The sequence below is a fragment of the Chrysemys picta genome, chromosome 11 (assembly GCF_011386835.1).
Source record: "Chrysemys picta bellii isolate R12L10 chromosome 11, ASM1138683v2, whole genome shotgun sequence".
NCBI lineage: Eukaryota > Metazoa > Chordata > Testudines > Emydidae > Chrysemys > Chrysemys picta.
This window is the reverse complement of record NC_088801.1, coordinates 39853617-39879977: the sequence shown is the minus strand read 5'-3', so window position 1 is coordinate 39879977 and position 26361 is coordinate 39853617. Positions and strand designations below refer to the sequence as shown.

Genomic DNA, 26361 nt, shown 5'->3' with positions numbered 1-26361 from the left:
AAACTGCTTTTGTAGTTGACTAGCCATTCACAGTCTTTGTTTAATCCTGATCTGATGGTGTCAAATTTGTGTTACGATATCCGCACAAAGAAATAAGGAAACAAATCAACTGAGCCAGACGTGTACCCAGAAGCCTCCTACTACAAGACAAGCCCAAGAAAGAAACCAACAGAACTCCACTGGCCATCACCTACAGTCCTCATTCCTCAGTTTAAACCTCTCCAACACATCATCAGTGATCTACAACCCATCCTGGACAATGATCCCTCACTTTCACAGACCTTGGGAGGCAGGCCAGTCCTCGCCCACAGACAACCTGCCAATCTTAAGCATATTCTCATCAGGAACCACACACACACCGCACCATAACAACTCTAACTCAGGAACCAATCCATGCAACAAACCTCGATGCCAACTCTGCATCAGCAACACCATCACAGGACCTAACCAGATCAGCTACATCATCACCGGTTCATTCACCTGCACGTCCACCAATGTTATATATGCCATCATGTACCAGCAATACCCCTCTGCTATGTACATGGGCCAAACTGGACAGTCACTACGTAAAAGGATAAATGGACACAAGTCAGATATCAGGAATGGCAATATACAAAAACCTGGAGGAGAACACTTCAACCTCCCTGGCCACACAATAGCAGATGTAAAGGTAGCCATTTTACAGCAAAAAAACTTCAGGACCAGACTCCAAAGAGAAACTGCTGAGCTTCAGTTCATTTGCAAATTTGACATCATCAGATCAGGATTAAACAAAGACTGTGAATGGCTAGCCAATTACAGAAGCAGTTTCTCCTCCCTCGGTGTTCGCACCTCAACTGCTAGCAGAGGACCTCACCCTCCCTGATTGAACTAACCTCGTTATCTCCAGACTGATTCTTGCCTGCATATTTATACCTGCCTCTGGACATTTCCATTACATGCGTCTGACGAAGTGGGTATTCACCCACGAAAGCTTATGCTCCAATACATCTGTTAGTCTTAAACGTGCCACAGGACTCTCTGTTGCTTTTTACAGATCCAGACTAACACGGCTACCCCTCTGATACTTGACTGTTGTTGGCTTTTTAAAAACGAAGGTAGACAGCTCAACTCACACAACATTACTAAAACAAGCTGGTCAATACAACACAGAAGTTTTATTTGAAATGCTAGTTTCACAGACACCATCTCTGCTTTATGATTAAATTCAACTCTCAGAAGTGATGAAAACAAACAGTACAAGTCACTGCCTACATACCTAGTGGGGTCTATTTTCTCTCTGTATACTTGCGTAATTCCTGTTAACATGCACATGAGTTATATGGTATATCATCAAGTCAACACCCAAGATCTCCCAAAAATCCAACAGGTGATTATGTTAGTGCAGAACTGCTTTGTGACTCTTTCTACAAGGATAAACACCATTTACAGTTTGTACCAATGGGTATGTTTAGATCATTAATATGTGAAGTCCTGCCTAGAGTACAGGGGACTGTACTAGAAGACCCCTCAGGTCCTTTCCAGTACTATGATTCTATGACTCCATGAGTGTATTTTCAAATTATCAGTGTAAAGATGCTTCCCAGATACATCACTAACCTGTTTTCTAAAGCCCTGGTGTTTAAAGGATTATGGTTTTCACAGCTCTCCCCAAAGAGCAGATTGTGTCATAGGGAATGGGAGAAGAAATGGACAGCACCAGAAGGGGCAGGGTAAGTAACCACAAAGCAAAACTAGGGAAGGCAAACTAGCCTCTGTTCTGGTGTATAGAAAGGGTCAGCCCCAATGGTTCTGTGCCCAAATAAAGTAATCTAAAAAACAAATGCTCCACCTTCACATTCATTCAAAGAGCCAATTGCATATGGAGTCTAAGGATCTTTTGCAGATCTCCATGCTTACCCAAAAACCCCTCAGTGCCAAATGGCCAGAAGGTTACAAGAATATCCTGATTCTGATATGTACATTCTGGTTCACCAAAGAATGTCATGTGAGGTCTTAAATGAAAGCCAGGTCACTGGTTATTAACTTAGTCTGTGAAAGGCATATACAAATACTAGGTAAGGAGTATGTATGTATACTGAAGATATGTTCTTACATTCTGTATCACAGCAGAAGTGGGAAACAGGTTGCCTATGAGACAAGGGATGTTTATTCACCTGCCTGTCTGTTGGCATGTAAATTCAGCATTGTGAGCTAACACAGGGCCGCAGAGGCGTGTTGGCCTCTTCCAGGAGCGGGGTGGCTATGTGGTGCACTACTGGCTGGCAGGGTGCGGGGCGGTAGCCCAGCTCGTGATGGGGAGGAGGTGCTGATGTGCGTGAGTGGGGTCAGGGCATGCAGGGAGCCTGCCTTAGACCCGCTGTGCTGCTGATCGGGAGCTGCCCGAGGTAAGTGCCCCCCAGCAGGAGCCAGCACCCTATGCCCCCTCCTGAACCTTGAACCGCCTCCTGCATTCCAGCCCCCTGCATCAGACCTGACCCTCCTCTCAGAGCCCATATCCCCTCCTGCACCCCAACACTGCCCCAGCCCAGAGCCCTCTCCTGCACCCAAACTCCCTCCCAGAGCTTGCACCCCTCACCCCCTCCTATACCCTGACCCAGGCTCAGACCAGAGCCCCCTCCCACACTGCAAACCCCTCGGCCCCAGCCCAGAGCCCGTACCCCCTCCCGAACCCCAACTTCTGCCCCAGCCCAGTGAAAGTGAGTGAGGGTAGGGGAGAGCGAGTGGGGGATGGAGTGGGTGGGGCTTCATGGAAGGGGCGGGGCCTTAGGAAAGGAGCAGGGTAGATCCTGGATTGCCCTTAAATTCAAAAAGTGATTTTGGGCATAAAACAGTTGGAGACCACTGAATTACAATAACAATATTTAACTTAATGGATGGCAATCAAACTTAAGTATTTCATACTCAAAGAGCAGGGACCTGGCAGATACAGTATTTTGGCACAAACTATATTTTTCTGGCAAACTACAAAGATGATTTGTTTGGTTCAAAAGTTCCTTTTAAAATGCATGTTTCCATTTCCTATGTGCAGTTCTATCTGTCTGACTTTGGAACAGGCTAGCTATTGTTCAAGAAGGACCAGCAGCTGGGGAAAAAGAGAAGAGGTGCTGCATTTTACATCAGGAATCTATACACTTGTTCTGATGTCCAGAAGGAGGTGAGATGCAGACCAGCTGAAAGCTTCTGGGGAAAGATAAAAGGGGTAGGGATGGTAGGGATCTATTACATAATGGTAGGGATCTATTACAGACCACCAAATGAGAAAGAGGTGGAGAGATTTCTTGAACAGAAACATTCAAACACAAGAACCGGTAGTACTGGGAGAGAGAAACTTTTTCACACCTTTTGGGTGGAGTTCTGGGAGAGAATGTGTTTAAGTTCTTGGAAGTCTGGAGGGAACCCAGAGCAGCCAGCCAGTGGGTTCCAAAACTCAGAAATGGATGCCAGACAGAAGGTCTGTGCCCTGAGAGAGTGCCTTCAGACCCCTAGATTATGGGCAGTGGCTTGACTCCATTGAGGCTCCAGGAGCTTGAAACATCCCAGGGATCCAGAGCAGCAGAGGCTTAGATTTCCCTCACAGTAGTCTTAGAGGGTAGCTTGAAGGAGGCCCTGGAATCTGTGCCAGTAGGTGACTCTGCAAGTAATCCCACTGAAATTAAGTCAACAGTATTATGAGCTGTATTTGTCAAAGAGAAGCTAGTGATTAGGTTTGTCCTGCTATTGCATTTCATTTTTCTAATTATCATGATTTCACAAGCTCCATACTTCCTATCTGCCAGAAACATGCTGTAACTAGACTCACTTTCTATTACCTAAGATATCCTGAAAAGTCTGAACCTGTCAGTTAGTTATAGCTCTTGGTTTTGCATCAGCTTTTCTTCATACACTCTACAAAAGGCGTCTCTCTTTCAACCAAGAGCCTGATAAAATAAAAGGCAACACCCATGTGCATAATCTACCGGGCTGCTTTTCTGAAGCGTGTACCCAGAAGGGCAGTACTTACAATATGGAAAAGGCCAGCTTGCACTACCTTCCCAAAAGCAATTTGAAAAAGCTGAAAATGTCTAGTTGCTGGATACGTAATATTCTCATGTGCAGAGAAAGCTTTATTAGTTATGTTCTGATCACCCAGTCTACACACATTCACTGTGAAAATGAACTATTGATTTTTCTTTCTTGATTTAACCCCTTACCCAACTCCACAGTTATAGTCACAGTTCTGGGTTTTGGCGTCTCTGTGAAGCAAATCTTAGCAGCTGGGAAAATAAATCTCAGTTCTAAAACCATATGCTGCTGGCACTGTCCAGATGAATTTCTCATTACAGGCTTTGATAGCACTCTTTGGCCAAACATGGGTGAGCACCCACATTGCTGTCACTGTGACTTAGGCCTGGTTTACAGCTAAAGCTTAGGTTGACATAGCTACATCACTCAGGGATGTGAAAAATTTCAGCGTTGTGCAGAATAGTTAGGTTAACTGAACCACTGTAGAAACAGGTTGAGGGAAGAATTTTTTCCATTGATGGAAGAACTTTTCCATCAACCTAGCTACTTTTCTCAAAGGTGTGAATTTACTACAATGACAGAAACACCACTTCCGTCCTATAGATGGTACTTTTATGACTTTTCTCAAATATTGGCAAACAGTTTGTGCCCCTTATAATTGTTAACTCTGCAGCAAATAGTCCCTTCTGAATAGCTTATTGGCAACACTATATATAATTGCCAAAGTCAAGTCAACATACACACAAGTCAACAACATGACTCCAGTTATAAAACCATCATGGCCCTCAGTTAACTGCAGATTGCAGGACAAAAAGGGTTACTGTCAAAAATTCAAATAATAAGTTTGCAGAATTTTAATAAGAAAATTCTTCTTTCTACTGCAGTAAAAACTTTTCCTTAAATCCCGAGCCTAATCAAAAAGGAAATGTGCAATTAGATAAGTCACCCAAAAAGATTTCAGTTTATTCAAATAAACTGAAAATGCAGATAGTCACCTCACTGGGAAGAGCACCAATCTGTTAAAACGTTTTATAGTAGTACAGACCATAGTTCAAAAGGAGTTGCGTGTTTATTCAGAACACCTAAACAGCTTCTTTGGTTTAACTCCATACGTGTGTAGAGTAGTATCAAGGAGGTAAACTGAAATTCATGAGATATTCATAAAAAGATACAGATCTCCCTCTTTCTCCACATGTGAGCTGGACAGGGGAAAACTGCCATACTGTATTACATTTTAGGGTGAGTAGGAACGGACAAACTGCATGGAGTTGATGGTTTTTCAAGGTCTCAGAACAACTTATTTGTTCACAAAACTAACTGAAGATTGACAGCTTAAGCCTCCAAAGTTAATACCATTTCCTTACACAAACACGGTTTTCTCCCCCGCTTTTTTCTTTTCAGTCTGATCTAAGCAGAACATGAGGCAAACACTGGAGCTCAAGTACAACTTTTGAGACCCTGATATTCTTGCAGACTGAAAGTTAGGCAATATGAGTTCTCCCATTTCTAGTTGTTAGAACTCAGTTGGATCTCAGCTGACAATAGCCAATGTTTCCTTGCTACATCTGCAGGGGGGGGGGGAGGGGAGGGGGAAATATGTGAAAAAGAAAAAAAATTGATTGCTAATCAATGCTCTGAGACATCACAGTCACAATCAACAAATGTCTCAGTCTCACCAAGTACGATTTGTGCAGATGAAAATGTAACTTGGGCTTATGCAGTTACCCCCTGTGCTCAGAATCCATCCAATATTACTCTCTGGTATGTATGAAAAAATTATTTATTTCTGACCACTTCAAATGAGTGCATTGTGTCATCTTCACCTAGGACCTGGCTCCCATAAATGGAGACTAAGGCTCACACCAAGTGAATATAGAGAAGTTTATAAGTGGGAGAACAGTGAGCAGTTTTCATCATGTTTCACTGTAAAAAGCAAAGGCCAGAGATGCAGCCAGTAGGTTTAACGGTTACAAAACTTTAGCACCATATATGGTAGAACGGAAATAAAATTGTAACAGTGGTCCTTTATCAAGAATGGTAAAAAATAAACAGCTATGAAAATTGAACCAAGAAAGCCTCAGACAGGTCAATAATTGACTTGCTAGCAGCAACACCTGGTTGCCTAGTTTGGGTGTTCCCTGAATAAACATGCATTTTCTTTTGAACTTCAACCTGTGCTTGTGCTGCTGTGCAAACATTGCTTACTTTCAAGCGCACTGCTTTGTAAGTGTGATGAGACATTCAGAGCTGTTTTCAGTTTTGTTTCGCTGTGCATTTACAAGATGTACCTTGTGGACCCGATTTTCAGAGGTATTGAGCACGCAAAACTCCAGTGGAAGCCTATACGAGCTCCAGGAACTCAGCATTTCTGATAAAAAAATCAGGCCCCAACTCTTCATCAGCAGTTCAGCTATTTACACAGCTATTATCCATTTTGGCACTCAAGTCTCACACAACGTAGAATGTTCTTTAGACTTGAGTCAGCAGATGAAGTTACAGAAAAGGTGGTTCATGCTTACTCTGCCCTGGTATATCCTGGTATCTCAAAGATTCCTCATTTCCTTGAAAGAGGGCTGTAAGAGCAAAAAGAAGTATACGAGCCTAGCTTACACAGTGGCATTGGAACAATTTTTATAGTGGGGGTACTGAAAGTCATTGAACAAAACTGTAAATCCTGTATATGATGGAAACCACTTCAAGCCGGGGGGGCTTCCACACGCATCCCTAGCTGCAGCTCCCCTGAGCATAGAGGTTGCTGAGGAGCTTATTACTGACTGTAAAATACAGATGGCAAGTTTTGTATCGTATACTAAAACAGGGCTTCACTTTTCCATGGTGTGTACTACAACCAGAGAGAGTATCTTATGGAGCATCTCTCATTGTTGATCCTGGGGACCTCCACCCTTCCCAATCATAATATCCCTAAAGAAACTACAGCAATTGCTTACATAGGAAAGTAATATTATGAAAATGTATTTGTAGCTGTGATTTAGCAGCTGGAAACAAGTAAGAGAGCCAACATCATGCACAGAGCCAGCTCTACATGGACCACATCAGCAAGTGCTTTGTGAACTACAATTTGAAAACCATCGCTTTAAGATTTTACTAAGGGTATGTCTACACTACGAAATTAGGTCAAATTTATAGAAGCCGGTTTTATAGAAATCATTTTTATACAGTCTATTGTGTGTGTCCCCACATAAAATGCTCTAAGTGCATTAAGTCGGCGGACCGCGTCCACAGTACCGAGGCTAGCATCGACTTCCAGAGCATTGCACTGTGGGTAGCTATCCCACAGTTCCTGCAGTCTCCGCCGCCCATAGGAATTCTGGGTTGAGATCCCAATGCCTGATGAGGCAAAAACAGTGTTGCGGGGGATTCTGGGTACATGTCATCACCCTCCCCCCCCCCGTGAGAGCAACGGCAGACAATCGTTTCGCGCCTTTTTTCCTGGATTACCTGTGCAGACAACATACCACGGCAAGCCTGGAGCCAGCTCAGCTCAGCTCACCGTCACCATATGTCATCTGGGTGCCAGCAGACGTGGTACTGCATTGCTACATAGCAGCAGCTAATTGCCTTTTGACAGTAGACGGTGCAGTATGACTGGTATCCATCATCGGCTATCTGGGTGCTGGCAGACGTGGGACTGCATTGCTATACAGCAGCAGCTCCTTGCCTTTTGGCAGTAGATGGTGTATTACGACTGGTATCCATCGCCGTAGTCGTACTCCTCAGTGAGTTCGGTCAGAGGCGCCTGGGCAGACATGTTGTGTCTCCTGGAGACTCAGTCCTGCTGGCAGTCGTATTGCACCGTCTTGACGATGATGGCTAGCAGTGGTAATGCAGAATCTTCTGCCAAGCACCCAGAAGACGCCGATGGCTATCAGTCATGCTGTACCGTCTGCTGCCAGCCTAAGACGTAAAAGATAGATGGACCAGATTTGTTGTGTATTCATTTGCTTCCCCCTCCCTCCGTGAAATCAACGGCCTGCTAAACCCAGGGTTTTGAGTTCAATCTTTCGGGGGGCCATTCTGTATGACAGTTGTTTGTGTTTCTCCCTGATGCACAGCCACCTTTGTTGATTTTAAATCCCTGTAAGCCATGTCATCACTCGCTCTTCCCTCCGACAATAGTTTCGCACCTTTTTTCAGCCCAGACGCCATAGCACTGGGATCATGGAGCCTGCTCAGATCACCGCGGCAATTATGAGCACTATGAACACCACACACATTGTCCTGGAGTATTTGCAGAGCCAGAACATGCCAAAGCAAAACCAGGCGAGGAGGCGATTGCAGCGCGGGGACGAGATTGATGAAGAAATTGACATAGACATAGACCTCTCACAAAGTACGGGCCCCAGCAATCTGCAAATCATGGTGTTAATGGGGCAGGTCCATGCCATGGAACACCGATTCTGGGCCCGGGAAACAAGCACAGACTGGTGGGACCACATCGTGTTTCAGGTGTGGGACGATTCCCAGTGGCTGCGAAACTTTCGCATGCGTAAGGGCACTTTCATGGAACTTTGTGACTTGCTTTCCCCTGCCCTGAAGCGCCAGAATACCAGGATGAGAGCAGCCCTCACAGTTGAGAAGCGAATGGCGATAGCCCTGTGGAAGCTTGCAATGCCAGACAGCTACCGGTAAGTCGGGAATCAATTTGGAGTGGGCAAATCAACTGTGGGGGCTGCTGAGATCCAAGTAGCCAATGCAATCAAAGACCTGCTGGTAACAAGGGTAGTGACTCTGGAAAATATCCAGGTCATAGTGGATGGCTTTGCTGCAATGGGACACCCTAACTGTGGTGGGGCAATAGACGGAACCCATATCCTTATCTTGTCACCTGAGCACCAAGCCAGCGAGTACATAAACCGAAAAGGTACTTTTCAATGCTGCTGCAAGCCCTGGTGGATCACAAGGGACGTTTCACTAACATCAATGTGGGATGGCCGGGAAAGGTACATGATGCTCGCGTCTTCAGGAACTCTGGTCTGTTTCAAAAGCTAGAGAAAGGGACTTTCTTCCCAGACCAGAAAATAACCATTGGGGATGTTGAAATGCCCATAGTTATCCTTGGGGACCCAGCCTACCCCTTAATGCCATGGCTCATGAAGCCGTACATAGGCAGCCTGGACAGCAGTCAGGACCTGTTCAACTATAGGCTGAGCAAGTGCAGAATGGTGGTAGAATGTGCATTTGGATGTTTAAAAGCACGCTGGCGCAGTTTACTGACTCAGATAGACCTCAGCGAAACCAATATCCCCACTGTTATTGCTGCTTGCTGTGCGCTCCACAATATCTGAGAAAGTAAGAGGGAGACATTTATGGCAGGGTGGGAGGTTGAGGCAAATCGCCTAGCCGCTGATTACGCGCAGCCAGACACCAGGGCGGTTAGAAGAGTACAGCAGGGCACGGTGTGCATCAGAGAAGCTTTGAAAACCAGTTGTGTGACTGGCCAGGCTACGGTGTGAAACTTATGTTTGTTTCTCCTTAATGAAACCCCACTCTCCCCCCCCCCCCGGTTCACTCTACTTCCCTGTAAGCTAACCACCCTCCCCTCCCCCCTTCAAGCACCGCTTGCAGAGGCAATAAAGTCATAGTTACTTCACATTCATGGATTCTTTATTAATTCATCACACAAATAGGATAACTGCCAAGGTAGCCCGGGAGGGGTGTGGGAGGAGGGAAGGACAAGGACACACTGCACTTTAAAACTTTAACACTTATTGAAGGCCAGCCTTCTGATGCTTGGGCAATCCTCTGGGGTGGAGTGGCTGGGTGGCCGGAGGCCCCCACAACTGCGTTCTTGGGCTTCTGGGTGAGGAGGCTGCGGAACTTGGGGAGGAGGGCTGTTGGTTACACAGGGGCTGTAGCGGCGGTCTCTGCTCCTGCTGCCTTTCCTGCAGCTCAACCATACGCTGGAGCATATCAGTTTGATGCTCCAGCAGCCGGAGCATCGACTCTTGCCTTCTGTCAGCAAGCTGACGCCACCTATCCTCTTCAGCCCGCCACTTGCTCTCTTCAGCCTGTGATTCAGCCCGCCACCTCTCCTCTCGTTCATATTGTGCTTTTCTGCACTCTGACATTGTCTGCCTCCACGCATTCTGCTGTGCTCTGTCAGCGTGGGAGGACATCTGGAGCTCCAAGAACATTTCATCCCGAGTCTGCCATTTTCTCCTTCTAATCTTCACTAGCCTACGCGAGGGAGAAACATTTGCAGCTGGTGGAGGAAAAGGGAGAAGTGGTTAAAAAGACACATTTTAGAGAACAATGGGTACACTCTTTCACGTTAAATTTTGCTGTTCACATTACACAGCACATGTGCTTTCGTTACAAGGTCACATTTTTCCTCTTATATTGAGGGCCTGCCGGTTTGGTGTGAGAGATCACTCACACAGTGCCAGGCAACAGAATTTGGCTTGCAGGCAGCCATGGTAAGCCACAGTCTTTTGGCTTTTTTAACCTTCATAACATGTGGGAATGGTTTCAAACAGCAGCTCCCTCATTTCCCATACCAAGCATCCGTTGGGTTGGCCATTTGAAATGGTTTGCAATGTAAAAGGAGGGGCTGCACAAACCCAACTATCCCCCCTCCTCCCCCACACACCCAATTCTCTGGGATGATCACTTCACCCCTCCCCCACACCGCATGGCTAACAGCGGGGCATATTTCTGTTCAGCCGAGCAAGAATGGGCACCTCTGAATGTCCTCTTAATAAAATCACCCCATTTCAACCAGGTGACCGTGAATGATATCACACTCCTGAGGATAACAAAGAGAGATAAGGAATAGATGTTGTCTGCATGCCAGCAAATACTGGGACCATACACTGCCATGCTTTTGTTATGCAATGATTCCGGACTATGTGCTACTGGCCTGGCATGGTAAAGTGTCCTACCATGGCAGACAGGATAAGGCAGCCCTCCCCAGAAAGCTTTTGCAAAGGCTTTTGGAGTACATGAAGGAGAGCTTTCTGGAGATGCCCCTGGAGGATTTCTGCTCCATCCCCATATACGTTAACAGACTTTTCCAGTAGCTGTACTGGCCGCGATTGCCAGGGCAAATTAATCATTAAACACGCTTGCTTTTAAACCATGTGTAATATTTACAAAGGTACACTCACCAGAGGTCCCTTGTGTGCCCTCAGGGTCTGGGAGCACACCTTGGGTGAGTTCGGGCGTTACTGGTTCCAGGTCCAGGGTGATAAACATATCCTGGCTGCTGGGGAAACCGGTTTCTCAGCTTCCTTGCTGTGAGCTATCGTCATTGACTTCATCATCATCATCATCTTCATCATCTTCCTCATCCCCCAAACCCGCTTCCGTGTTGAGTGATTCTCCATTGAGAAGCACAGGGTTTGGGTAGTGGTGATTGCACCCCCTAGCATGGCATGCAGCTCCGCGTAGAAGCGGCATGTCTGCAGCTCTGCCCCAGATCTTCCGTTTGCCTCTCTGGCTTTGTGATAGGCTTGTCTTACCTCCTTAATTTTCACACAGCACTGCTGTGCGTCCCTGTTATGGCCTCTGTCCTTCATGCCCTTTGAGACTTTTTCTAATGTTCTGGCATTTCATTTACTGTTACGGAGTTCAGCTAGCACTGATTCGTCTCCCCATATGGCAAGCAGATCCAGTACCTCCCGTTCGGTCCATGCTGGAGCTCTTTTGCGATCCTGGGACTTCATCATGGTTACCTGTGCTGATGAGCTCTGCATGGTCACCTGTGCTCTCCAAGCTGGGCAAACAGGAAATGAAATTCAAAAGTTCGCAGGGCTTTTCCTGTCTACCTGGTCAGTGCATCTGAGTTGAGAGTGCTGTCCAGAGCAGTCACAATGAAGCACTTTGGAATAGTTCCCGGAGGCCAATAACGTCGAATTCCATCCACACTACCCCAAATCCGACCCGGAAAGGCCAATTTCAGCGCTAATCCCCTCGTCAGAGGTGGAGTAAAGAAATCGGTTTAAAGGGCCCTTTAAGTCGAAAAAAAGGGCTTCGTGGTGTGGACATGTCCAGGCTTAATTTGATTTAACGCTGCTAACTTCGACCTAAACTCGTAGTGTAGGCCAGGCCTAAGATTCCTGAGTGTTGTACAAGTATAGTCTCTTTCCATATATTTTACAGCAGAATACTTCTGAGTTGCTCATTAAAATAAAATGGCTAAATTGGACTCTTGTTTGCAAAGCAAGAATACCTGTATGCAGCCTCTAAGAAGTACTTGGCACATATTGCTCTCGTTTCTTAGATACAAGGGGATGTTCCATCTTATCACAAGTACCACACATCCTATGCTAAAGGTGCAGAAGGGCTGAGCACAACACACAAGTTAAGATACCTGAGGCTCCATTATTTTTAAGTGTTTATAACCTTTTATGGGGTGATAAAGGTTAAAGAGAACAGTCAAAAGTGACAGATACAGTCCACTAAGACAACACTTTAAACAAATCTTTCTTTTTTCTAGGCTGGATTCTTATGTGGCTATTTATTGTACAGCAGCTTGCTTGTGTATATCCAAAACTAATTATTTAATTTCTTAGAAATAAATATATGCATTACTCATCAATTTCCCATGTCATTTTGTACATCTTGTTTCTTTCAAAATGTCCCAAAGTATATTTGCATCTTAATACCCCAAGTCTTAGCAAGCATACTACCATAAGATGGTAACTTTATATCAAAATATATTTCAGTGAAAAAGTTAAACGCAGTCTGTTCATTTGGTGTGGATCATTTTCGCTTGATTGTTTTTAGAGTCCATTGACCTACTAGCTGGCTTTCCTTTAGCCTAGTTTTATTCCCTTCCATCTCACCTTCCCAAACCACTTTGTTTCTACCAGTCCTGGAATAGAGATGTTTTTTCCCAGTTCCAACTTGATTTTGAAATGTAAAAAAATAAATAAATAAATAAATCAGTGCCACAGAATGGATTTTAACAACAGTTATTCTACAGTGGATCTGGCTATTTCTATGAGCAATTTACCAGATAACAGTCACATTTGGAGTGAAGCTTTGCCTAGTTTAACAAAAGAAAATTGGACTGGCACACACACTGTGGCTGATGAAAGATTTACTTCTATAAAAACACCAGGCATCTAATCAATATACTGATTTGGGAACTGTTCTGTTTTATTTTGCGAGATGGAGAAACCAGACAGCAATGAATTAGATCTGGAAACCAATCTCCTCTGTAATTAGCCTCACATGGAATACCATTTGTGGGAAGTCAGTCTACCTGCCCTGTTTCTGAATGACAAGTTATTTGCCTTATTTAAAAATCAAGGTTAATTGTATTTTTTTTAAAAAAATATGCATTGCATGCAGCGTTTTAATCTGCTCAGCTATTTCTATGACAAAAATGTTGTGCAAGTCACTTAATCTCACTTTCCCACATTTTCCCTCTCTCTAAAAGGGGGTAACACCCACCATTGCAAATTGCTTTGAGGTCATCAGATGAAAGATGCTATACCAGTTGTTTTTTTTAAGACTGTTTAATACCAAAACAGGTTTCTAACAAACTTGAAATAATAGGACTTCCCCCCCCCACACTTTGATAACCCCATTATGCAAATTTACAATGGCCCCAATCTATTACAAATTCAGTCCATCAAATGAGCCAGATCCAACCAACTTTATCTGAAGCTTCTACTGAAATAGCTATTTAAAACTTAGACGGTTTGCCATACCTCCCACGCAAGGAAAGAAACTTTTTTCTACCTGGGCATCATGATTGGAAGAAAGGGGTGAATTAGAGCTTGTCTGCATACAAAAACTGTACCGCTTACCCTCCCAAGAGTGGGTGCAGAAACATCTGAATAAAGGTGTCTATAGTGTATTCCTGTAGCAAAGAGGAAAAAGCTGTACTGATATAAGGCCACCTTAATATCAAATCAATATAACTCCATCCACACTAGTGGTTGCACCTATTTAATTTCAGTATCAAAAAAAAATTGAGCATGGAAAAGGATCAGAGGGGTAGCCGTATTAGTCTGAATCTGTAAAAAGTAACAGAGGGTCCTGTGGCACCTTTAAGGCTAACAGAAGTATTGGAGCATAAGCTTTCGTGGGTAAGAACCTCACTTCTTGCATCTGAAGAAGTGAGGTTCTTACCCATGGAAAAGGAGTAACTCTTCCTAATAAAAACCTGACATGCAATTGCAACAATGTAGAAATTCCTTCAATCTCCAAAATTACTGCTACATATCATCCACTTTGTTTCACCACCACCACCGATCTGCGTCTTCATCCCAAGCCCCAATACACTGTTATTCCCTCTGCAGAGGCCAGTCTAAAAGCTTCTTCTTCAGCATATTTACGAGAGGAGAACTGAAATTGTGAGCGGAAGGTTTCTCCAAATATAAATAGGAAGTTTTAAAACTCCAATATCTAGAATACTAGACCATACAATGCTCTTTCAACTGCTACTGTTATGGAGGGGTTTCTAAATCTAAATGGCATGTTTGTCCCAAATTCTGCTCCTTTGAAGCAACACAGCACACAGCATTGTGGGCCCTGTTTTATGCACAAGACGTGCTTCTGAAGGCACTTTCTTAAACCTCTTCATCTTGACACACACATGCTCCATGCTCTCTCTTTCCTTCTACCTTTCTTCAGCTGACTGGGTCATAGTTTCACTCTAAAAAGCAGTACAAATCTTCTTGTGCCAGTCTCAATGAGATTAATGCTGCAATTGGTGTTTGTGAAGCTGCCAGCTGAAGCTTTCAGGGTTCTGATTCTACACAGAGCCTCAATTCTTAGCTCCAAGCACCATTTCTGTGCAGACTGGAATTGGAGCAAAACACACAAATAGCAAGTATGCCACAGCCAACATCACCCCTTTGGTTTCAGTTTTCATTTGAACAATGAGGGCTGGGGGACAGAGTCTTCTTCAGTTCTTCCCTCCTCAGACTTTTGCTGGTAAGTTATGCTTTTCAGATAAACTTTACCCCATCCCACTGACATCTAGGATTCTCAGTCTGGAAGGTACCAGATGTTTTACTTATTATTAAAATGGATGCGTTAAGTATTATGACCTCTTTAGACAAAAGAATGATTCATCAATAGCTTCATTGAAGACACGAGGTTTACAGTTTAAGTAGGCGGCATGATTGTGTTGTATGTGTCTGACTACATGGCAGAGGTCTGCCCATCTGTCTGTGCATGTCTACATCAGCCTAGTCTGGAAGAAAGGAGCAGAACAGCTGTGTTATTGTTCAGCCCTTTCTTTTTCCAATAACTTTTATGCATAGTTCTTGGACTGGATTTAAGTTCAATGATTTTTATAATTCACTACCTTTGCTCAAGGATAGAATGAACATTTGACAAAAAGAATTCTTTTCCTTCTGTCCTCAACCTCTACATTCAAATATTAATTTAAATTGAACAAGGACAACTGCCTTCTCCCTCTTTCCCCAGTTCAAGGTCTGCCCTTGTTTGCACTGACTATGTACAATTTTTGTTCTGTTTGCACTGGCCTACCCTCACCATCAGTCTGGGAATATGCAAGTTTAGTTTTTAGATCTGATTCCTTTCCTATTTCTGAGACATTTTTAATACTGTACTCTGATCACATCAGAATTGACTAAGCTAGCCATATATGATGTTCAGAAGGTTGATTTATATACTATAATATTATTTAATAAAAACTGTCTTGAATACTAGACTATAATCACAAATTCACCCCTTTCAGAAAGGGTGAGTGCAATAAAAGAGAAGGATAGGAACTTAAAGCAGTTTTGGTAAAAAGAACAGTTATATTTAGGCTTGGCTGAATTCAATTTTTATAATTTTAACAGATAAAGCTTAAAAATAAATATTGACTTTTTCTGTTATCTGTTTAAATTCTCACAGTTGTAGGAAATTGCAAAGGAGGTCAATGACAGCGGACACTGAGATTCAAAAATGTAAAGCTTTATAATAGTTAAAATACAAATTGTCAGCATCCCATGTCAAAATATACAAATTAAATATCCTTAAATCAAACTCGAATTAGTTCTCAAGCAACATTTTTTTCCACTTTGCCTCGGTACATTTCAATTACCATCAATGGAAAAATTGTGTGTTGGTTTGGTGCATGCAGTGAAATCGACATTTATTGACATTTACTAATAAAAATCTAATCCTTCCAAGCCTAGTTATATTATAAAGATGTTCTTATAAAAGCTGCCACATCCATGTTTTCTGCACACAGTAATATCTCAGCTTGCAGAACACTGTTAGTTATTGTTCTAAACACAATGTTATTGTTCCAACCTAATGAGAAACTAATAGAGCTGCCTGAGACTTTTTAAAAACCAGAAAGATGGAGGCTATCAACCCACACTGCTTCTTAGCTCATCATCTCTGCCATCTGCATATATCCTCTTTTCAGAGAGTCGAGGCCAGATTCAACCCCCATATAAGCTACTGAAACTCCATCAAAGAAAATGGAATGGCATGGGCTCACATTAGAACTGTATTTGACCCTCAGCCTCAACATACTTAAAGATGAAAATATATTAAACCGAGCAGAGCGATTGGCTGTGTGCATCTTCCAATAGTTAAAAAAAAAAGTTTTACAACCTTTAATTGCAGCTGCTGGTCTAACTTGTTTTTTGAAAGTTGGAGACTGAATTTGAGGCTATTTATCATCATTATGCACACTGGGCGAAATCCTACAGTCCTTCCACAGGCAAAACTCCTCCTGAAGTCAAGGGAACAAAGCAATTAATTGTTCTTTTGTTTGGTCCTAATATTTAACAATGCTGTTTTAAAAGACATTGTGCTAAAGAAGTATGTCACCATGTTCTCTTGCTTAGTTAGAGTGGGTACAGTCTTGCCTACACTTAAAAGTTTTACTGCTTTAACTTTACTCACACATTTGAAGCAGCAATATCCCTCTACTGTAGATGCAGTTTTACCAGCATAAGAGAGTTCATACCTGCGCATCTTATTCCAATTCAGCAAAGCAAAATAAGCTATAGATGTATAAAGCACCTTATACTGATATACACCTCTACCCCAATATAACGCAACCCGATATAACACAAATTCGGATATAACACGGTAAAGCAGCGCTCCGGGGGAGGGGGACGGCTGCACACTCCGGCAGATCAAAGCAAGTTCGATATAACGCAGTTTCACCTATAACGTGGTAAGAATTTTTGGCTCCCAAGGACACCATTATATCGGGGTAGAGGTGTAACTGCATCTACACTAGTGCTTTTACCAACATAACTATGTCCGCAAAATAAATAAAATCAAACCCCTTACCAGTAGAACTACACTGTAAAACTTTTTGAGCATAAACTAGGCCTGAGAAATGGACTACAGTGAATAGTTTCACTGAGATCATGAATGGGTTGCTTATTCCAATTTTACATTGTTTAAACATTCTTCACTGTAAAATGACAAGTCCTACAATTCATTGTATGGTAGGTGCATGTGTTTGCAGAAATACACTGTTGCAGTGTTATCCTCCTCAATCTTTTGACATAATTCAGCCTCCCTTTTGCCTTGAGGCTCTCAAGATGCTCTAGGCTTCAATGGCTTTCTCAAGTGGACAAAGTTGTGCCAATTAGAGAATCAGTTTTAAAACTAAAAATTAAACTTTTAAACTTAAATAACTAGAGATGTGATTCTAAACCAGTTTGGTAATAGCCCTGTGTGAACACTCTTATTTTTGGTTTAATAATTGCTTGTTTCAATTTAGATTGAACCAGTTCCTGGTCAATTTAAACTAAACTGAAGTAAGCTTGATTTAAACAAAAATAAGAATGTCCACACAGCCTTTTATCCCAGGTTAACTATATCACTTTTTTTTTTTTAAAGTCACATCTTTGTAAAACCAGGGCAACTTTCTAGTGTAGATGAGCCCAGAGACCCCATCTGCTCCCAGTTCTCCTCCTACATCTCTGACCACTCTTTCAACCTCTCCTTTAGTGGGTGATGATCCGCCACCCACCACTCCCCCCATGTCAATGTCCTTCAGAGTTCTGTCCTTGGACCCCAAAATCTCCCCTCCTCCATCTGTTGTAATAGGAATGGGAGTCAATAGTGACCCCTTTCCCATAATAGTCAAGAGACTGGGCCAGGTAATGGGAATGGTGGTAAGAGACTTCTTTCTATGTGCAGCATGCTTATTACAGCATATACTTCCTTATCCTCAACTGTCCCTTGAGATGAGCCACAGATAACTCAAACGCAGAGGGAAAAAAACCTGAGCTCTTGATCTTTCCTTGCAAAACCTCCCTTTCTCCTCCACTGGTGAAAATTCCATAATTCTCCCTGCCACTTAGGCTAACAAACCAAATCACTTTCAATCCCCTCTCTTTCTCCCATCACACTGATATCAATGACCTTATTACTTTTCCTTCTGATCGCCATATTGGGGGTCGGGAAGGAATTTTCCTCCAGGGCTGATAGGCAAAAAACCTCTGCCATTCTCTGCAGCGTGGGGCACGGGTCACTTGCTGGAGGATTCTCTGCACCTTGAGGTCTTTAAACCACAATTTGAGGACTTCAATAACTCAGACATAGGTTAGGGGTTTGTTATAGGAGTGGGTGGGTGAGATTCTGTGGCCTGCGTTGTGCAGGCGGTCAAACTAGATAATCAGAATGGTCCCTTCTGATCTTAAAGTCTATGAATCTAGTCTCCAAAATCTGTCCTTTCTTCTCCATTGCTAGCACCAGGCCCTAATTCTCTCACACCTCAACTTCCGCACCCTATTTCTCCTCTCCAGCCTCTCTGACACTCATCTTGCCCCTACTATTCTGTCCAGAATGCAGCTGCAAACTGATCTACCATCACACATAAAGGCGGAAAGGAATCCTCTGGATTAGGTTACCCAAGTATAGGATGTGGAGAGAGAACAGGTAGGTGTAGGTTTACACTACAAGCACTACAGCAGCACAGCTGCAGCTACACCACGGTAGCATAGACACTACAGTGACAGAATGGGTTTTTCTATCATTCTAGTAAATCCATCACCTCTAGACGTAGGTCAATGGAAGAATTCTTCTATTGAGCCAGCGTTGTCTACACTGGGACTTAGGTCAGCTTAACTATTTCTCTCAGGGGTTTGGATTTTTCATGCCCTAAGCAACATAGCTAGGTTGACCTAAGTTTTATGTGTAGGAAGGGGCACAAGCACAGGCGCCAGCTTCCAGTTGTCCCAGGGATGCTCAGACCCAGGCCCCACCCCAGCCTGCCTCTTCCCGCCCCCACTCCACCTCTTCCCGCCCCCTCCCACAAGCGCATCCCATCCCTGCTCCTCCCTCTCCCTCCCAGCACCTCCTGCACACCGGGGAACAGCTGATTGTGGTGGGTGGGAGGCGCTGGGGGTGTAGGGGAGGGAGCTTGGCTACCAGTGGATGCTAAGCACCCACTCATTTTTTCCCATGGATGCTCCAACCCTGGAGCACCCACAGAGTCGGCATCTATGGGCACAAGGACAAAATCCCAAAGGATCAGAGCAAAGGGATCACCCACCAAAGACACTGGAAGAACAGTCAGAGCAGTAGGAGAATCAAGAGAGCATAGAGTCTACTCTAAGGGCAAAATTTTCAAAACCACTGACATGACCAGGGATCTTAAGTCATATCTTCAAAAGTGATATAGGCATGACGAGCCAGATTAACAAAACTATTTATGTGCCTAAAGACTGGGGCCTGATTTAAAACTTATGGTGACCTAGTTACAGCACTCAGTGTGAAAAATCCATGGACCTACATACTGTTACTCAACACTGACAGAAAAACCATTTCCATCAGTATAGACTGCGTCTACACTGTTGAGTTACAGCAGCATAGCTACAGTGCCATAGCTATGCCACTGTAGTGCCCATGGTGGAGACATGGCCTCAGACAGGTAGTGGTATTTACAAAGGTGCCTAAGTGAGTTAGGTTCCTAATTCCCATTGATTTCAGAGATCTGTACTTTGCTCTCCATCCAGACAGTTTAGCTTTCATCTAGGTCCTCAACATCTTGAATCTTGACTACTGCCGTCTCCTCCTTTCTCGACAAAATGTTATCCCTTTAAATCTATTCAAAATACTAATTTAATTGGGGCTACTCATGCATGTAAAGTTACGCACAGGCTTAAAGGCTCCTAGGATTGGGAGTCTAATTCACAACATTCAGGCTGACATTCTTTCAATTTGTGAGACTTGGCAAAGAACTAAATCAAAAGTAACTCCATGGCAGTCAACATGAATTGTGACGTTTTACTCTATCTACAAATATCATTATGACGTACATATAAATTTCTTGTTTTATAATTATAATTTTTCTTTAATTATCATTAAACTAACTCTAGGAATATATATCCATTGCATCCCATGAATGAGGAAAAGGATGATCTAAAGCAAATGCTTTGCTTTGTTAAAGGCAACTGCTGTTAGCCCTTTATCTCAGTTACACTTCTTCAGCCCTCATCCTACTGATGATTTTAACAATTCTCACTCTGACCCAAACACTGCCAGTAGGGAAATGAAAATCGTTTATCTTAAGAAACCTCATCAGTTAAGGGGCAAGAGGAGGAAGAGATTAAGGAAATGTAACAGAGATAACTGTGGTTGCTTTTAATGAAATGTAGTTTGCTTTTATCACCCTCTTCATCATTCACAGGCTGAAATGCGTAATATATTCCTAGATTCAAATGATGACGCCTGAGGCTTCTTTATTTGCTGCTTAACGGTTGTTGGGTTGGTTTGTTTGTTGGGGTTTTTTTGTTTGTTTGTTTTTTGCTAACGATCCAATTACCTGGCATGAGACATATGTATCCCATTTTCATTTTATAAGGTTTTTCAGTTTAGAATGAGGGTGTGACGGGTTGGATCACAGAAACCCCCTTGGGAGCTGCCACCCGATGTGCAAAGACTACCTCTGCTCCTGTTTTCCCTGCCAGCTCAGGACTCCAGCACCCTGTCTTGCTGAGCCAGACACTCCTGTCTGGGTCCAGACACAGACCCAGGGTCTGAATCACTTGTCCCAAAGCTGCAAGTTTACCTGAAAACAGCTCACAGTAGTGTGCTTGTCTTTAGCACTCAGATGCCCAACTCCCAATGGGGTCTAAACCCAGATAAATCCATTTTACCCTGCATAAAGCTTATGCAGGGCAAACTCATAAATTGTTCGCCCTCCATAACACTGATAGAGAGATATGCCCAGTTGTTTGCTCCCTCAGGTATTAATACATACTCTGAGTAAATTACTAAATAAAAAGTGATTTTACTAAATACAGACAGTAGGATTTAAGTGGTTCAAAGTAGTAACAGACAGAACAAAGTAAGTCACCAAGCAAAATAAAATAAAATGCGCAAATCTATGTCTAATCAAACTAAATACAGATAATCTCACCCTCAGAGATGCTTCAGTAAGTTTTTCTCAGACTGGACACCTTCCAGGCCTGGGCACAATTCTTTCCCCTGGTACAGCTCTTGTTGCAGCTCAGGTGATAGCTAGGGGATTCTTCATGATGGCTCCTCTCTCCCCTTGTTCTCTCCCACCCCTTTATATATCTTTTGCATAAGGCGGGAACCCTGTGTCCCTCTGGGTTTCCACCCCCCCCTCACTGGAAAAGCACCAGGTTAAAGATGGATTCCAGTTCAGGTGACATGATCACATGTCACTGCAAGACTTCATTACTCACTTGCCAGCACACACATATACAGGAAGACTCACAGGTAAATACAGCCATCTGCAGACAATGGGAGTCATCAAGATTCCAAACCATCCTTAATGGCCCACACTTTACATAATTACAATAGGCCCTCAGAGTTATGTTTTATATTTCTAGTTTTAGATACAAGAGTGGTACATTTCTACAAATAGGATGATCACAGTCAGTAGATTATGAGCTTTGTAATGATACCTTACAAGAGACCTTTTGCATGAAGCATATCCCAGTTACATTATATTCACTTATATTTTAATAAAACCATATAGACTGCACAACGTCACAGAGGACTCATGCCAGAAGAGGTCACAGCTGTGTATAAAGCTATCTTTACAAAAGAGCTGGAAAACATGCTGAAAAGGAGAAATATAGCTGGGGATTCACAGGTATTCCACCACTACTGCCCTCTCATCATGGCCTTATTCTCAGCTGTGACAGTGAAGAGAGTCGTTTTTACCAACATATGGGCTCAATTTCTGTCAACTTCTCTCCCACAGGTTGGCCTACCTCCCTGGAATACTGGGACAGTAGACACAACTTGTCCTGCCTATAACCAGTCGCTATGTTTGGCATAGCTTCCATTAGTACCAGTACCCAGTGGGCATTCCAAATAGGAATTATGAAAATGAGTGCCATTAATTTCGCAAACATAAGATCAAGTCTGGAAGTCCTCATTTAGAATTTCTCAGGGTTCCCCCCAGCAGAACCTCCATCAACTTCAATTAGATTTTTGTCTAAGTAAGGGCTGAGTAAAAACAGGTTCAGATTCTGATGTCAGTTACACCACCAGTTCAATGGGTTACATCAAAAATTGGACCTGAGTGAGGAGTTCAGGATTTGACCCATAGACAAAACACTTTTGCTGCTCCTGACAGTTTAAAAAATGTAAAACCTCTGGAAGGCAATATCATCATCTTGTAAGGGTTTCTATCTATACTAATCTGGTCTCCATTACTGTATGAGCACTACACAATCTTTCACCTATTTATCCTCACAACAGCCCTGAGTGGTAGGGAAGTGCTATATCCTCATTTTAACAGATTCAGTGATTTGCTCATGGTCACACAAGAAATCTGCAGCTAAGCAGGGAGCAGAAGAACCCAGGCTTCCTGAGTTCCAGGCTAGTATTCTAATCACTGGACCATCCTACCTTATTCTACATTTGGGAGAGTCAGATTGAGAGGAAAAAGTGGTCAAAATGTCTTTACATATCCAAAGTACCTAGCAGCCTCTGAATGTAGTTCCCGCAGTTTGGTTTGTCTTCTTTTAGAATTTTGTTTTTTTCCTTTTCATGAAAGTTTAGATCCAGAAAGTCATGTCAAAGTTGAAAGAATCTATGGGTTTTCTCCATCCACAGATTTGGATTGTTCTCAAGTCCGGAGAAGGCAATTTCATGCTAATCATCTTTAAGAAGTTTCAGTTAAATTTCACAGACTCAGAGTATTGTGACTGCCCTCCAAGGGATTACTAGTGACCCATGAATGACTGCAATTGTCCCTGCACATCCTGATACACTTACTAGCAGCATTGACAGTACCATGGGGTTCTAATAAACTTAAGATAATCCTTTTATTGAGAAAAAGTAAAATGAGACAAGCTTTCAAGAATCCCATGCATAAACTTACATAGGGCCATGATGTATGATTCTAGAAAAAGCAATTTTGGGGGTTTAGATTTTCATTCTTTAGCATTGGAGTACTTTATGTCCTCAATAACTATGCAATTCTTATAGCTCGGGATTTAAACCCATGCAACCTCCCTGAAATCAATGAAATTGTATAGGGTGCAAGTCAGGGCAGAATGTGGCCCTGGAAGTTTTAAGTAAGGTTATCGGGTAACTTTCTTGCTGGCTTCACTTCTTCTCTTATGCACTATGGATTCTCTTTGGACTCCGTGCTCTTCTTTTTGAATTAAAATAAAATATTAGTTTTGGTCTTTCATAAATCCTCACATAGTATGGTATCACCCATAGATAGCATAAACTGTAAAATCTGTAAATGTGTTCAGATTTAGAGAGACAAGGTGGGTGAAGTAATATCTTTTATTGGACCAATTTCACACAGGACCAAATACTTCTGCATTCAGTTACTGCATGGGCCTCCCTGAAGCCATATAATTGAACATTTTATTTTGCCGTTGGGTCTTCCATGAACAATGGAATTTATTATCATGATTACGTTGGCAACACCGGATTTATTTGCCCAGCCCTTCCTGAAGGAGCTCACTTCTGTAGTGTGGAACAGGTTCAGTCTTGAACACCAGTGATTTTATTGCAGAAATACACACACACATATCATCACTTGGATTGCTTTTGATCCAGTCATCATGCAAGTCACAGAGAACCTAGGAAAATTATTTTAACTCAAAAATTCAATTCACATTTTATTAGAAACAGCCTACTTCATCTCAGGACAATGTCTGGATTAATTCCTACATCATCAAAGAGCATGGATCAGCATTTTGTGATTATGCAGCAAGAGTACAGCTCATCAGTACAGTTATAATATAGAGCCTGATCTTCACAAATGGGAGCAGATTTAAAAATCAACGGTAAATATTGATGATGTAAAACTAAAGATTTACTAATATGCGTCAGTTTCTTCATTTGCTTGAGTCTGCTTTTCCCTAAGAGGCGTGAGTACACTTGCTTTCCTGAGCACTTCATTCTGATGCCGCTGATGCTGGCTTGATTTAAGAACACTGAAGTCCTTTGGGGGCAAGGTCCTTTTGTTGTCATACGCCCCTTCGGAATTCTTTGTCCGCAGTCACCAAGAATGCAAGGTCAGTGTTTTCCACCAGGCTCACACGTCTCTCTGCAGTTTTGCTGTTCCCCCGCAGAAACCTCTTTAGTTTTAAATCATTATGACATGAAAAAAATTGTGAGGTTCTCAACTAGACATTTATGACGGAGCTCCCCCTTGGCTGCTGCACAAGTGCACACCAGTACAGAGATTTTGCTTTACCCCTTGGTTTTTAAACAATCAAGCTCAGCTCAGACATTTTGATTTAAACCAATGAGAATACACAGTAGGTCCTGTCGGCGGCAACACGGTTTCCCCTGCTCTGAAAAGCATCTGGTGTCCTCATCTACACAACTTTTGCTAACAGGTGGTTGTTCCGCCCGTTACATAAAAAGTCTCTTTTTCGTGCCCTGCAGTCAGAAGGCAGTACAAGTCCGCACCCAAAGAGCCGCACGCGCCTTGCAGAGAACTCGTAACACGCACAACTCGGGGAGTCCGTCCCTCCCTCCCGCAGCGGCGCCGCCAGCTACCCAAACCGCAACCGGTGCCGCCGCCCTCACATCCCGCAGCATTAGTAACCGCTGGCTTCGTCCCGGCCGAGGCAGCTGCCAATACACCCCGAACCCAAGCGCACAGGACGGAAGGAGAACGGGAGGGAGGAGACGCGCTGCATCGCCACTAACCCGCTCCCACCTGCAGGGCTCGCCCGTGAAACGTCCCCCGCGCCCAGCCCGCAGCTCCAGGCAGCGCAGCCGACGGAGTTTGAAACAGATGCCAAGGTCCCCCCGCCCCGCGGACCCCCAGGCGGCGGAGAGCGGTTCCCGGCCGGGGCTGGGCGCAGCCAGCAGTGGCACTGGCTAGGGAGCGGGCCAGGGCTCGGCAGCCTGGCGGCTCCTTTCTTCCTGCTCGCCCAGGAGCCTGCCCGGGGAGGGGCGGGGGCCCCGCGCCGCGCTACAGCGGGAAAGTTTCTGTGCGGAGGGGAAGGGGGAAGCTCCCTGCCCCGGGGCCGGGGGGGGGCACTTACAGTCTCTTGTCCTGCGGCTGCAGCTGCCAGTGCATGGCCAGGGAGAAGCCGAACAGGCTGTCCCGCTCCCCTTTCCGCACGATCACGTTGTCGGTGTCCAGGTTGAAGGCGGAGGCGAGGCAGGGGAAGAGGGACAGGTAGAGGAGCGTCTGCCCGGGGGCCATCTGCTCTCAGGGCTCCGGCCGGGGACCGAGGGGGGGAGCGGGAACCTGCTGCTGCTCTGTGCCCTTCGCCCGACTGCGGCTGGCGCTCTGCAGCCTCTCCCCTCGCTGCCACACGCTGAATGAGCCCGTTGTTCTCCTGAGACTCCCAGGCTTTGCACTAAGTGACGAAGAGAGGCGAGCCCCGCCTCTCCCAGCCACGCCGGGCCCCGGCCCTGCAGCCCTCAGCCTCTCCTAGCCCTGCCCTGCCGTTCTGGCCCTGTCAATCTTCCAGCCCCTGAACAACAGCACGAGGCGCCTCCAGCCCGGAAAAGCGCCTCTGCAACCGTCCAGGATGTAGAGCCTATCCCAGCTCTGCAGCCTGCCCTGTCTCCACCAGCCTACCCCAGCCTTGCACAATTCCCCCAGCAGTGTCTTGCTGTAGCACTCCATAGCTCAGATGCTGCAATCGAGGGTCACCTATAAGGAACCTGCAGCTAGTTACGTATTCCTAGTTCGTTATTCAGGATTCCAGTTCCTTATTCAAGGGTTCTAAAATTGAAATTGAGTAACTAACTGGGGTTCCAACACATATAAGCAACAATAACTCCTGGTTACCCCAATCATGTGTATTTGTGTCCATCAGACGTTTGCGAAAATAGAAATTAGAGTAGGGATATCACATTGCACAGAAATAAAGCTTGTGTCAGAGAGTGATCTTCCCCAGGCTGTTCAGAACCCTCTGACAGATGCAGAACATATGAGTTGAGGTCAAGTATCAGGGGGTAGCCGTGTTAGTC

The 26361-nt window shown here is 44.1% G+C and overlaps 1 protein-coding gene across 5 annotated transcripts in view; it reads right to left on the bottom strand.

Moving 5' to 3' along the window:
* Positions 1 to 25968, bottom strand: part of ITGA6 (integrin subunit alpha 6) — a 67267-nt gene extending 41299 nt beyond the window's left edge. For 2 of the 5 annotated variants that reach the window (XM_065560761.1, XM_005290468.5), the window contains exon 1: positions 25422 to 25903. In XM_065560761.1, coding sequence (XP_065416833.1) covers positions 25422 to 25585 — 164 coding nt within the window. In that variant the 5' untranslated portion in view covers positions 25586 to 25903. Of the gene's footprint in view, positions 1 to 25421 lie in introns of all 5 variants that reach the window. The other 3 variants (XM_005290467.5, XM_005290464.5, XM_042860735.2) reach the window with 3 other exon arrangements.
* Between the last annotated feature and the right edge of the window lie 393 nt (positions 25969 to 26361).